Source organism: Juglans microcarpa x Juglans regia, chromosome 8S, assembly GCF_004785595.1.
Source record: "Juglans microcarpa x Juglans regia isolate MS1-56 chromosome 8S, Jm3101_v1.0, whole genome shotgun sequence".
NCBI lineage: Eukaryota > Viridiplantae > Streptophyta > Magnoliopsida > Fagales > Juglandaceae > Juglans > Juglans microcarpa x Juglans regia.
The window spans coordinates 8,933,018-8,948,129 of NC_054609.1; the positions used below are offsets into that span (position 1 = coordinate 8,933,018).

Genomic DNA, 15,112 nt, shown 5'->3' on the forward strand with positions numbered 1-15,112 from the left:
GCCTTGCTATAGATTTGTTTTATTCTTTTTGTTGTTTAAATTACTAATTTAGGTCCTGTTTGGAACTTAGACTAAACTGGGATAAACTCAGTTCAATATAATTTTAAATTAAGTCTAACATTCAAATATCCAACTCTCAAATCACTAAATTGATCTCAACTCAAAACCTCTTTACACGTAAAACTCATAATCTTTTTCAACTTAACACATCTTTACACGTGAGACTTACAACATTTTTCAACTTTCTATAAATATATCTAAACTCATTTTAACATCCAAACACATCTAAACTCATCTTAGGTAGATCTCACAAACTCACTCCATCATCTCAACTCATTACTATTTTCATAAAGAATTCAACTCAGCTCAACATTCAAACTAGACCTTAGTGACTTGAACTTGGAAGTAGTATAGTTTTCAGTTTATTTAATTCGCAAAGTTAGTTTTTAATGGTATGTTAATGAACAGAGGATTGGAATCCAGGAGAACCTAGGAAGATCTCTAAAATCTTGATTCTAAAAAGCTATGTTACTGCAAGGCTCATAGCTCAGTACTTTTCCTTATCAAGATGATTTCATAAATGAAGAAAAAGAGAACACAATAGAGGGGGTGAAGCCTCCACAAACACCATAAAAACAACACATAACATAGAAATAAAAACAACAAATCGGAAAATGGCATTAAATATTGATATGATCTCAGAGATGAGCGTATCCATTGGTTGGATTGTTTTTTTATACATATCTTCCGGCAGGAACCACAATAGAAAGATAATCAAGTATACTTTGTTATATATTCTTTTAAAAGTTTTGTATGTTATTTTTCTTGAATATGGCAGATGACATGATGATTTCTTGGCTCGCATAACTGCCCTTAGTAACTGAGAATAATGGTTTATGGAACAACCTTTATTTTTCAAACCCAAACCTTCAGGAGTAAAAAGCAACTTTTTAAAAATCAATGAACATGTACTAATTTTCCTAGCTAAAGGGTACTTTCTTGTTAAAACAAAGATGTCACTTTTTACCCAAAAAAAAAAAAAAAAGATATCAAATTTCGATATAAATATCATTTACTTTCCAAAAAAATGTAAATTATCACGGTTTAAAGGGGGAAAAAGAAGCTTTATTAGTGTTAAGTACAAGTCGAAACTTGACTACTTGGTCGGGTTTTGCTCCCTAAAATGAATGCAGGGAGTGCCCCCTGCAGAATTTGTTACAGGACTAGGAGAGGAGTCTCAGGCACTTCATCAAGGCATCTGTGTGTTCAGGCTTCCCAACAGATACACGAACATAACCCTTTAGTTCTTTTTTGTTGTAGTGACGGATCATTACACCCATTTTTGCAAGGTCCTCCTGTGATAAGATTATCAGAATATTTCCTTTTTCCTTGTCACTACAATATGTTCCAAAGCAAACCAAACAGCAATAGACTGTATAAATTCGTCGAAAGAAAAAGAAAAAGAAAAACCATGTTCACGGACCACCCAACAATAGAACCGCAAGCCGGTCCTCTGAATCACAACTAAAAATGACATGATACGAGGCCTAGTGAGACCAAATCTGGTTACAATAGTTAAACACTGGTAAGAGTGATTCTTACATCTAGGCACACAAGGGCGTCAAAACTTATCTAAAAATTGTGCACAGCTAAAAATACAGAATATTATTGTCTCCATCTTAGTCCCATCGTCCTAGGTGGCTCATATGAATCATAATTTTGAGTAGAAAGTTCATCCTAAATTCTTTTGCAACCTAATTAGCAACATGAAGCGCCGCAAAATTGCCCTATCACAAAAAAGTTAAAAAGGAGAGCAGTTTTCTCGACAACCAAACCAGACAATTCAATCTAAAATTTAATAGAAGACCAAGAGCAACATATGAAGACAAATAAGTCACATACATGCATGCGTATCTGATCATGCCAGCCAAAACCTTTTAACATGGTCAAGTATGATTAGGCGAGAAAAGTACACACCTTTATCTTCTTAGCATCCACTCCAGATGCAACCTCACAAAGAATGAAATTAGAATAGCTTGGATACGGATTGAGAAATGGCACTTCCTTAAGAAAATTATAAAGCCTCTCCCTTTCTAGTACCAAAGCATCCTTCACTTTCTGGTAGAGATTGCTAATTCATATTAAAGCATTGAATGATAATGGTACTAATTTCTACTTCATAACACATAATAACTGATAATATATATTATATGGACACACAATACCAACAAGACAAGAGAATTAACCTCAAGATATGTGGGATTCTGCAAAGCTGCGCAAGCAGAAACTTCAGCAGCAACTGAAACATTGTAAGGTTGCTTTGCCCTCCACAGATACTCAATAATACTCAAAGGAAATGCTCCGTATCCCACTCGAAGTCCAGCTAAACCTGAACCAGTTTTTCATTACCAATTTAAGGTTTAGAGCATTTTGCATAAGGAAAAAAGGAAAAACATTCTAAAAGGGAACATAAAATTAATACCAGAAATTAACCATGGGATATAAACATCTGTGGATAAAAAAAATATACGCATGTAGAAAAGCATACATAAATCTAGACAGTTAAATTCATTATCATGCGTAAAAAATGTTACAGATAAAACCCACTCATAACTACACTACACTCCAAGGTACCCCCATTAATGGACGAAAAGATAGGTCAGTTGAGAACATCTAGCCATCTGGGGATATGTAGCAAGGTGATAAGATTCAAAATGTACATTCTAGCAGAATATTCTATTTTATAAGAAACTCTACCATTTATCTCGAAGCCATTAGCTCACCATATAATGAATTTGGAGAACTCCCCAAAAACCCTTCAAATGATTCTTTCAAAACCCGTCCCTGAAGGTCCCATTGACCTTGTTGGAGCACCAATCCCCTTATGGACTACTGTATTTCATTTCTATAACCCCCTTGTATACTTCCTGTGAGGTGGCGAAGTCTTTGTGGAATGAGGTTATTGGTCGGACAGGTTTATATTGGGTGATGCCTAAGGAAGTTGTGGATCTTCTTGCTTGTTGGCGTGGTTTTGAGGCAAGGAAATGTGTTGCTGCCAGATGGAGAATGACTCCTTCATGTTTAATGTGGTCTTTATGGCTGGAAAGGAATTGGAGATGTTTTGAAGACAGAGCGTTCTTTTGAAGATCTTCGAAATTTTTTCTTTTCTACTTTGAGTTTGTGGGCTAAGATCTTTGCAAGGAATGATGATAATGTATTGAATCTGTACTCAATCTGCTTCTGTTTCTGTTTCTGTACTAGAGTGTAGTAGGTATTTCCTTTGTATACATCTTGTGTACTTGGGTTGTGCCTATTCTTGGTAATAAAATTCTTCTTAACTATAAAAAATAAATAAATTATATCACCTTCCTCCAAAGCCTCTCTGTCATTGATATAGTTTCAAAACCATTTTCCCAATAAAGCATGATCAAAAGGAATCCTTATAAACAAAATAAAAAAAGAATCATTCACCAAATGCCCAAACCAACTTCTGAAACTGGGGAGCAAGCCTTGGACCAGTTCACTAAATGAAATTTTTACTCCACCACACCAACCCATAGAAAATCCCTTTGTAATCATGATTAGCTTTCTTTCCATCTATGGAACTACGCATACTCACAGGAATCTTGTGTGCAGCAATAAAGCTTCCTTTCTTCAACATTTGCTCTGGGTTATAAAATGCCCTGACATAGTTATTTGAAAAGATTCTTTTCAAAAAATCGCTGGCTACTGGAACACAAGTTTACCTTAATAATACTTGAAATGAGATCCATCTCATGTTGACCAATGTAATAAAATTTTAAGGACTTGTAGTATCAGTTTTGTAGCTAAATAATTTGAGTTCTTACCCTAATTCTCTCTCTCTCTAAAATAAGTTTCTCCTCTAATTATATTCTAACTTCCTCTCTTATTAGCAATTAACAACCACATAATATGAGATGCAAGTTCCCAAGTAATTAACTCCAATGAAAAGTCAGTACAATTTACGCATACCAGCTCTTTTGCTAAATGTCCGAAGTACAATTAAATTCTCATGCTTCTTCACCCATTTCATCCTTGATTCCATTCCTGAAAACTCGATGTATGCTTCATCTAGCACCACCAATATGGGAAGCTCAAGGATTTTCATGAGAACTTCATCATCAATGATACTGCATACAGAAGGTAGTGTGGAATTCAACGAGAATAGAAAATAATGCTTAAGTTCAAACATTTTACAAATAGTGTGCAACTCATCAGATCAATTTTTTTTATAAGTAAAATAAAATTTTATTGAAAACAAGAGAACAGGCATTGCCCAAGTTTTTATAATAAATGATTCACAGATTCAACACTTTTCTCAATCATATAGCACCACTCCATAACAATTAATCCACGCTTTCTCAAGTTGTCCATGGTCAAGAACTTCCCAAGAGATGCTGTCCAACCAAAAAAAACAACATTTGAAGGCACCTTACTCCTACAAATGCACTTCCAAGGAAAAGGAGTCTGGCCCTGACAAGCCAGAGCTTCGTTCAAGGATCGAACAGTAAACTTCTTGTTCCTGATGTGTGTCCATAACATCCTGTCCACCTCAACACTACCAAAGCTCAAAGCATATAGCAAGCTGAAAAAGTTGGAAATAGCTCCAATTTCCCAATCCTAGGCTGCTCTAATAAAATGAACATTCCATTGCGAGGAGCCGTTAAAGCTGTCCAAAAGATCCAACGCCAAGGCCTCCTAGAAGAGCAATTCGGAATAGGGAAAAGGGAACAAGGTGTTGAGGGTGGAATGACCACAACAAACATCATGCCAAAATATAACCCCAGATCCCTCAACAACAGAAAATTAACATGACCAGCAAAAACATCCCACTTATTCCTAATATTTTTCCACAAACCCACTCCACCCCCCAGTTCATCAGAACACCAACCCCTCCAAAATGACCAAACTTGTTTTTTTATAGGTAATCAAAAAGTTTTATTCATAGAAATAGGCTAAGCCCAAGTACACAGGGGAGTATACATGAGAATCATATAGAGTTTACAATCGAAAGGAGAAAATCATATTACAAACAATGGCCCCACCCATAAGAACAATGATTTAAAAAAGAAAACTTTAAGCTCATCCATTGTTCTCTCACGATCTTCGAAGCTTCTATCATTTCTCTCCTGCCAAATACACCAGCACATACATATAAGAACCATTCTCCAAATGGCTACCACTTGTGAGTTACCTTGAAGGCCTCTCAAACTTGCAAGGAAGTCCACTAGTCTAAGAGGCATGACCCATGACAATCCAATTCTCATGAAAGAATCATCCCACATGGTCCTAGCCACCTCACAATGTAAAAGCAAATAATCTACTGATTCACCATTCTTCTTACACATACAACACCAGTCCAATACCATTACCCGGCATTTCCTTAAATTATCTATGGTGAGGATCTTGTCCAATGATGTTGTCCATAAGAAAAAAGCTGCTTTTGAAGGAGTTTTCGTCTACCATATACTCTTCCACAGGAACATGGTCATTCCACGGCTCGTTAAAACTTGGTAAAATCTAACAGTGAATGACCACACTAGTCTAATGATAGTGTCCAAATCCTTTAAACTCAAATGGAAACCTCAATTAACCTCTTTCTCCAGCCATCCATTAGGTGTTCTACAATCAGGCCCTTTCTACAACTCATCCAAGAGGTAAATAATAAAAGACACCTTAAATTCAATTCAAGCACCTACACAATGCCAGCATCTTTGGTTAATATCCCTTGAGAGAGCTGAAGAATGATTTATCCTACCTTAAATAGACATGCTTACAAAATGTACTATATTAACTGATAAGTTTATAGCTCTTCTAACCAATACACCTTCCCACGCTATAAACAGCTCTTAAATGGATCAAAGTCTAAGCTCGATTAGAAGATAGATACTAATACTTTAACATAAAATATATATATATATATATGTGCCTTCTAGAAGTGATCCTTCTCTTGAATGTGCTAGACTATTCACTATTGGACAGTACAGTAATGACATGTCAGAGACCTCAAGTCTATCATGTAAATTAATTATGCCAACAAGACACACAGAATAGAAACAACTGACATCTACCTCCCATCTGGATTATTTGGAGATGTTAAAAATATGCATTTGGGCTTCTCCCTCTTAATAACATCCGTTATTTGTTCTACATTCAAGCTAAAGTCTGCCTTCCTTGGAACTGCAGAATAACAAAATTGTAGAAGGTTATGTACATATAAAGTGACCTACAAATGAAAAGCGAAGAAGGTCCAGGAATGACAGAAATTGGGCAGGTCTGGGTAACCACGATTTTGAAAAGATTTGAGAATTCATGAAAAAAAAAATTGAGATGTGTTTTTTATTTTGTATTGTGAATTTGGATAGAAAAAATGAGTCATAGCTAGGATAATTTTTTTGAGATACATTTTGTATCATGACAGTGGGTAGGTAGATTTAAAAAGTTTATCGGATAGAATTTGTGTAGTGTTTTTTTTTTTTTTTTTTTTTTTTTTTTTTGAGTTTTTGCGAAAGTTCTCTTGGCTTTTGTGTTATTTTGTTTTTTAGAAACCTAGGCAAAAGAACAGATGACTTTTTTATTGAGAAATAAAATAAAAAAATTCAGATTTAAAAGATGTTTGGATTGGAGTTGAAAAAAATTTGTAAAGATTTTGAATTTTTTTTTAAAAACAAGTGAAACAAAGCATGCCCTTAGGAATCCAATATTGGTGATAAACCCAAGAAGATACATTAATGAAAGAAAGAATTAGAAACTGCAATCACTGTGGAAGAAAGTAAAAGAAACTAGAATGCTTATATGTACCTTTTATTACATGTGCACCATTAACTTCAGCATCGAATTCATACATTGTAAAGGTCGGAGGGCAGTCCACAATCTTGTCACCCGGATCAAGCACACATCTGCAGCATATGTCAAACAGAAACAAAATCCATAAAAGATTAGGAACTGTTTACTGCTGAAGTTAGGGAGATTGATGCTAAAGAGCACATGTATATTTGCAAGCATATGATTTTTTTATCAGTATCAAAATACTAGCAAACATATATAAAAATTAAGATTCCATTCCTAACCGCATAATCAAATCAATGAGTTCATCTGCACCGCATCCAGCAAGAATATAATCAGATTCAAGTCCTGAATCTTTGGCAAGGGCAGCACGCAAGCGACGGCTTTCAGGATCTGGATAGACATATGGGAACTTCATCGAGCCTAAGGCTTCAAAAACCTATAAACAATCTGAATTTCTAGTTAGGATAGTAAGGGATACTAACGGTAAGAATGGTGCCTACAATAAACACCAACTCTTCTTCAACCTCAAATCTTTTAAACACTCTAAATATTTCTGTAAATCAAAGTTGTTTGTCCAAGAGGAAAAACAGGGAGGTTTAAAATCTTTAACAAAACCAAAAAATATTGGGTTTTAGTAATACTACAAAGAAAGTATAATGGCATCCATGACTTGCCTCTGGGGGAGGACCATAAGGGTTTTCATTTGCATCTAATTTGATGATATCCTCAGGCTTCCTTCCAAGACGGGATGACAATACCTGCACCAAAGAACTCCATTAATTTCGTCAAAAAAAAAAAAGAACTCCATTAATTTACTAGAGGCCTTGTGGCAAACCGTCATTGCTTTGAAGCATGGGAAATCATGGGGAGGATGGTGTTCTAATGAGGTGAGTGGGCCTCATGGAGTGGGGTTATGGAAACATATAAGAAGAGGGTGGGACACATATGCAGAACATACTCGCTTCAATGTTGGAAACAGATTGAAGGTAAAATTTTGGCATGATGGATGGTGCGGTGATCGGGCAATCAAGGAAGTTTTTCCACAACTTTATGGCTTAGCAAGAAGGAAAGAAGCATCTATTGCGGATTTATTTATCATCTCCAATGGCTTCCCCCAATGGAATATTACTTTCCTTAGAGAGGCACAAGACTGGAAAATTGATGACTTTTCGGCATTCTTTGACCTTATGTACTCCACTTGTTTGTCAGGGGGAGGTGAAGACAAGTTCTATTGGTGCCCCTCTAAGAAGGGAACATTCATGGCCTGCTCTTTCTACCAAACCATGACCATGCACAACACAGATCCGTTCCCATGGAAGAGCATATGAAGGACAAAGGCACCTCTAAAGGCAGCATTTTTTGTATGGACAGCTTCTTTGGGGAAGATTCTTACTATGGACAAGTTGAGGAAATGTCATATTATAGTTATGGACTGGTGCTATATGTGCAAGAAGAGCGGAGGGTCCGTTGACCACCTACTACTACATTGTGAGATTGCCATGACCTTGTGGAATGAAGTCTTTGCTCGATTGGGGTTAGTTTGGGTGATGTTGAAACGGGTATGTGACCTTCTAGCTTCCTGGAGAGGTATTTGGGGCAATTCCCAAATTGCGTCCATATGGAAGATGATACCTATATGTCTATGGCGGTGCATTTAGAGGGAGAGGAATGCAAGAAGTTTTAAAGAACAAGAGCGATCCATGGATGAGCTTAGAAATTTGTTTTTCAATACTTTACTCCATTGGTTGATTGTAATTGATTTCCATGGCATGACATTTCATGAATTCCTTGTATCTTTAAATTAATACGCCTAGGCGTTGCTCTTGTATATGTCTCATACACTTGGGCTTATGCCTACTCTTTTGATCAATAAAAATTTGTTTACTGATCAAAAAACAATTTACTGGATATCAAATAACTAATTAACATGGATTTCCACTCAAGAGTTGTAACTAGGTTCCATTAACCACAAAACTAAAAGTGATGAACATCACGTTCAATTTAAAAAATCATTCGCAGAACTCATCAACCCGATAAAAAATGAAATAAGCACCATGAGTTTTATTTCATTTTTTCCTTCAGTTATTGACAGGTAAACAAATAGATAACTAAACTGAGTGACCATGTCAAAAGTGATAAAGGTGCGCTGCCATAGTCAACTATAGGCAGTTGCCGAAACAGGTTACAAGAATACTTTATGACGTTGGAGCATCCAGTCAACGCTTATGATGGTCAATAATCACCAACGGTTCTTTACTACACAAGGCCAATACATTTCAAAATTGAGAAAGTTCTACCCAAGCGGGTGCTATCTGAGGACATTTAGGTATCGTTTGGATTCAAAAATGAGTTAAGATGAGTTGAGATGAGTTGTGAATAGTAGTGAGATGGGTTGTGAATAGTAGTAAGATTTGTGAGTTAAAATTGCTGAATAGTAGTGAATAGTAGTGAGATGAGTTGAGATGAATTGAAATGGGTTGTGAATACAAACCACTCCTTAGCCAATCTGGGTTTGCGAATTATCATAGATTATTCGTTCGTATAATGGAAAGATTTAGGGGACAAAGGATCCAATGGGTGGCTTAGGAAAGCATCTTAGTTAGCATAGCATTCATTTCTGCCGTGTGGACACATTGAAGGTGGCCCTTAATTGGTAGAGCTGCATAAATGATTCATTTGGCTTCAAGGTCAGTCGCTAACATCCCTTTATTAGTTAGTTATTTGATCCAATAAGATGCACAATTAAGGCATGAAATGGTACAAAACCGAAGTCCTCTAACATTCATCCTCCCTATCTACAGACACTGGGGTATATATATACATACAAACAAGATCATCAAAGGAGGCACGATTTTATAACAAGATTTTTGGGAAATAACACAATTTACCCATTATGGAATTCAATAATTAACATGATTTTACACATAAGAAGCAAGTGATGGAGCTTTCAGCAAATAGATAATGAACTATCAGCCTAGCGCATTCAAACTAAACATCATATGATCATAGAGTAAAATTAAATCCACAGAAAAACCAACGGTAGTAAATTTACTTGAAAGGAACACGAATCGAAGCGATACTTGAACTTGATCTAATCTGAAGTTGCTGGAAAATTAAATCACAAAAAAATAGGTCGCAAGCTACTAGCACAGGATCCAAAATAGTCAGTCTTTGACACAAGCAGCAGCAAAATGGAAAAAACAGACAAAATAAAAAACACAAATGTGTTATGCACCACAAAAGGGAAGAAAGGGTCCACTTAAACTACCTCAAAAGGCAAAATGGGCTGATAGGGCGATAATTTCCTCAAATGGGTTCGAATGAAGGAATCGCCCGTAAAGCGTTGTTGACCCTCATTGACATGTTCCACCGAAGGAACAGTGGAGGCCATAGCAAGGACCCGCCTCCGGTTTCCTTCGATCGAATAACTCTGTCTGTGCGATTGAGGCGCCACAAGCTGTTGACAGCTGGTGCTTGACTTAATCAAGCAGGCAAAGGAGGCGTTGTAGATATCAATGACGCCCATGAATCTCTGCATATTTGAAACCCATACAAATCAGAAAAGAGGAAAAAAAAAAACGAAAATAAAAAAGAATGGGCTTTAGGAATAGAGACTGAAATACAGAGAAATGGTTTGTTTTGACACCAGAGAGAACGTAAGAGAGCAGAGTCGATGACTAGAGGAAGAGGTACGATGGCATACAGTTGGAGAAAGAACGATGAACTAATATGAAAAATTGGAGGGAGAAAAAGAAAAAGAAAAGGAAAAACCTCCTAAACCCTAACGACAGAAGTCACAAAATGTCAATACAACAAAACCAGACACTAAAGTCTACAGTCTTATTTCTTTTTCCAAATAAATTTTGGAGAAAAAGATAAATGCTTAAAATTTAAAACTAACAAATAATTTAAAAACAATTCTTCTATATACAGTTGTGATAGGCAATCGGTACGCAATCGTTGACACTACGTCAGCTTTAAAAAAACAAAAAATAACAATAGAATTAGAAGAGTAAAAAGATCCCGCCAGAAACCAAAATCATAAAGAACGAAAAACTCATTGAAACAGAGCTTCGCATCATCTGGGTCTTCATCTTCTCGCTCATATGGCGTCTGGGTTTTCTTTCTCAATCTACATTTCGTCAACTGTTGCTTCTTGTCAATGGATATTCGCTTTGGTCTGCCCCATACCTCTGTTTAGGAAAAAAAAAACCGATGCAAATAATCCCATTTCTTTTATTAGGATTTTCTTTTTTGTGTGTTCTTGAGACAAAACCCATAACTTTTCTGTGTAGTTTTGTAGGATTAGTTATTGGATATTATTTTCGTTCTTGTTTCTTCCCGTTTTCTCACCATTTTATTTACTTTCCTTTCTCTAGGTCTCTATTATTGTTTTTACATCATTTGAGCCAAAACGTACTAGTCTGCTTGGGCTTTTCCCATAGAAATAGAGATTTCTATAAGCTTGTTTTGTGCATATGTATGTGATCCTAAAGAGGAGGGAGAAACAACCATTGTCGGCGTGTCCAACCTCAATAAGACAAGGTCTTTTGATACATAATTTTGCACCGAGCCCTTAGGAATCAACTTTGTGGTCATAATTTTGCACTGAGAGAACACACAGAGTCTAAGCGACGTGGGATCTTTGTCTTCGAGGGAGAGAAACACGGAGAGGGAGGGAAATGGTGAAATGGAAATGGAAGGAGGAGAGGCATTTGGGGAAATGCCTAGAAGTTATGAAACGGTGCATTTTTTATTTTGTCCACGTCAAAGCCGTTTGCCCCGTGACTGAACCAAGCGACTACAGCAAGAGTTTTTCATTTAAAAATGGTAATGAATAGAGATGAAATCCTAGCCGAAAAAGCTCCCTCTCTCCTCTCCAAAGATTCCGCACCCAGCAAAAACCCAACCCGAAGCTCCTCCCTCTCTCCTTCCTCCTATATGTTAGACTAAAAACTGTGTAGCCCTTTATTTTTCAGTTTTTTATTTGTTTTTCCGTCCAAAGTATGGCGAATTGTTGATTTGCTATTTTTTGAAACCCAGCATCCACCACACGCCCCTCTGCAGGATTCCCAGGCTGCCAATCCTTCAGACGATCGAAGGTTTCATCGAACAGAGCTGCACATGAGTCACACGCACGAGTCATAGCAGCGCATGAGATCCACGCACCATCGCACCAAGAGGCTGCTACTACCACCACACACGACCTTTTTGGGACCAGGGATCTCAATTTCTTCAGACTCAACTGGTCACCACACTCCTAATGTGGCACGTGTCCCTCACGCACCACCACAGTCTCTTTGTTTCTTGGATTTTGCTTTCATTCAAGTTGAAAATTTGGACAGTTGTAATCTATCATTTTCACATCTATCTTTATGTTTATTGTTATTTCCTTTTGTTTAGGTAATAATAAAAAAGAAATAGAATCTTGAACATTTTATCCATAGAGTGAAAGTTTTCTCCTCCTCTAGAGGTGGCGTTTGAAATCTTTGCTTTAGGCAGAGTGTGATCTCTCAAACGGTTTGTCTGTTGAGAGTTATAGAAGTTAAAATCATACCAGTCACAAAAGAATTTGTGTACTGGTATAGCCCCAACAATAAATAGTTTGCTTGTAATTTGAGATTTTTTCTATATATATCAGATCCCAACTATAACTTCGCTTTTATGAATGAATAAAGTCTATTTCCTAAAAAAAAAAAAAAAAAAAAAAAAAGGATAATGAATAATTAGTCTAGTATACTAATTAAGGTTAACAATTATGACATAACTCATAACCTAACATATACACGATACAAAATAAGAAACTTTGAATTTAATATAAACGAGCTCAGATCAAAATGAGCTCAAGTAATTAGTAACCATGAAAATGATTGTTTATATGGACTAATGCTAGATATATGCTTAGGGTATACAAATCTTACAGTCACTTTGAAAAAATTGGAATCTACCGTGAAAAAGTAAATTTTTTTATATGGGTCTCATTTTTTTTTAAATGATTTACACGCTACTTGCACACTCTATACCCGTAAAAACCATTTTTAAGTAGTGGTTGGTTTGGATTCAGAGAGGATATGAGATGGTTTTAGATGAAATATGAAAGTTATAAAAAATATTATTAGAATATTATTATTGTTTTGAGATTTGAAAAAGTTGAATTTAGATTTGAAAAAAGTTGTATTATTTATTATATTTTGTATAGGAATTTAAAAAAATTATAATGATGAGATGAGATGAAATGAAACACTTTCTGAATCCAAACGGGAATCTAATATTACTCTTTTTGCATTGTATAAAACATTCATTAGCGATCTCGCAACAAGAATGTGTGCGTTGATTTTGACCACGTCAAGATGGTCATTAATGATCTTCAGTCTACTTCATTTGCATTCTTAAATGAAAAGTTTTAATCATCATTCTTATACCACACACTACATATAATTTTTTATCTTCTTTTTTTTTTTAGTAAGTATGTGGTGATGAGATGATGAGTAGAAGAACTACTCAGTTCATTTTATAGGAATAAAATTAAAAATAAAATAATAATAATAAAAATGTAATATATGGAATAATGAGTAACAAAACTCTTCTCTTAAATAAGGCTAACCAGGAGCCACTATTGGGCAAGAGAGGGCACTAACGAGTTCTTAAAAAGTGATCGAGGAGTTAGACATCTCAAAGATTGTTGTACATCAAGCTCCCAAGAACCTATAAAAAAATAAAATAAAATAAAATAAAAACCCGAGTAAATAAATAAAAAGCATTGGATATGATTTTTTTAATGCAAAATAGATTTCATTTATTCATGAAAGCGAAGTTGTAGCTGTGACCTGATATAAACAAGGAAAATCTCATATTACAAGCCAACTACTCACGGTTGGGGCTCCACCAATACACAAATTATTTTGTGACTGGTATAGTCTTAACTTGTGGTGCCCCCAATCCCCCTTATATAAATACACAGGGATCGAGACGCCAGGATGGTGACAACACGGTCACACATCCCAACGAAGTGCCAGTGTGTGTACATGCAACAGTGTTCAAATAAAATAACGCAGCGGATAGTCAACTAAGTACCAGAATTTATTTACAATCAAACATCAGTAAAGATTTATATAGCAGTTATACAGTCATCCATAAAATAATTTACAATAGTTTTAGATATACAAACGAGTGATCCCAGATCACTCCTCAGGCGGAGCCGTCTCCTCAGGCTCGCCCTCCTCCTCCTCATCAGTATCAAAATCTGCGTTACCACAAAATAGTCTCGCAGGTAAGTATAACCCAAACAACAACGTAATATAAAATGCATTAAATGCAACTAACATGCATGCACATGAAAACATGCATTTTTTTCCACAAAACATCATTTTCCCCGAAAATGATAAATTTCCAACACACACCAAAATCCCATTTTGGTCCAAATTATCCGTAAAACATTTTCCCAGAAAATGATTTACCCAAAAATCAACTCGCACTATTTTCCCAGAAAATAGTGCATTAATTCCAAATGCACCATGCATTATTTCCATATGCACCATGGTCTCCCCTATGGACCATCCGCACGTCCTGGCTTCGCAGCGGTGCTCAGTTCCGCGCCCAGCGCGTACATGGCCAAGCACCCACACTACGCAACGAGCGATGCCCAGTTCCGCGCCCAGCGCGTACTTGGCCAGACATCCTCTAGTCCCCGCCAGCAGAAGGACCACGGAGTCGGCACGAGACCATCTCGTCCGATCCCATTGTCGCCCGGCGACAATCCAGGGGACCTTACTCAGTATATTCCGCTCCCGAGTAACCAGAGGAGCTCCACCGAGTTAATACCCCATCTCGGCTTGGGGTCGTGATACACACGCACCAAAAATATTATCACATAAAATCATAGCTTTTCAAATCACATGAACATGAATGCAATACACGAAAACCCAGTTTTCTTTTACAAACATGATCATGCATGAAATAATGAAATGCACATGTACCAACACAATATCTAACATCCATCAATGAACAATACCAACAAATCCAACCAACCCATCAACGACCAATATCCAATTCAACCAAATCAACCAAACAACTCCAATCACAAATCCATCCGACCCCCGAACTCCTCGGACTCAGTCCGGCATGCCAAAAACACAGTGAAATGGGTTAGTGTAAAAATACATTTAAATTACGAAAGTTCTTTGGAGAAATACTTACAGTGCAATATAATAATTTTCCGAGGATCACGAAGTTGAAAAAGGCGACGTTTGAGCAACACCACAGTGTAAAATACACTGTGGCCGTGGGTCACAAATACCAACTT

At 36.5% G+C, this 15,112-nt stretch overlaps 1 protein-coding gene across 3 annotated transcripts; it reads right to left on the reverse strand.

Annotated features, from left to right (window-relative positions):
• Positions 1-1,054: 1,054 nt before the first annotated feature.
• LOC121244084 (histidinol-phosphate aminotransferase, chloroplastic) lies at positions 1,055-10,673 on the reverse strand. Of its 3 annotated transcripts, none has more exons than XM_041142126.1 (10): positions 10,434-10,673; positions 10,079-10,342; positions 7,485-7,568; positions 7,092-7,246; positions 6,823-6,920; positions 6,093-6,201; positions 3,994-4,151; positions 2,247-2,389; positions 1,978-2,118; positions 1,055-1,355 (listed from the first exon to the last, which is right to left on the reverse strand). In XM_041142126.1, the coding sequence occupies exons 2-10, from the start codon at positions 10,334-10,336 to the stop codon at positions 1,224-1,226; spliced, it is 1,278 nt and encodes a 425-aa protein (XP_040998060.1). In that variant the 5' UTR covers positions 10,337-10,342; positions 10,434-10,673; the 3' UTR covers positions 1,055-1,223. The 3 variants fall into 3 exon arrangements, with proteins under 3 accessions (XP_040998060.1, XP_040998061.1, XP_040998062.1); XM_041142127.1 differs by having other exon boundaries at positions 10,457-10,647; XM_041142128.1 differs by lacking the exons at positions 10,079-10,342; positions 10,434-10,673 and having other exon boundaries at positions 7,092-7,257.
• Between the last annotated feature and the right edge of the window lie 4,439 nt (positions 10,674-15,112).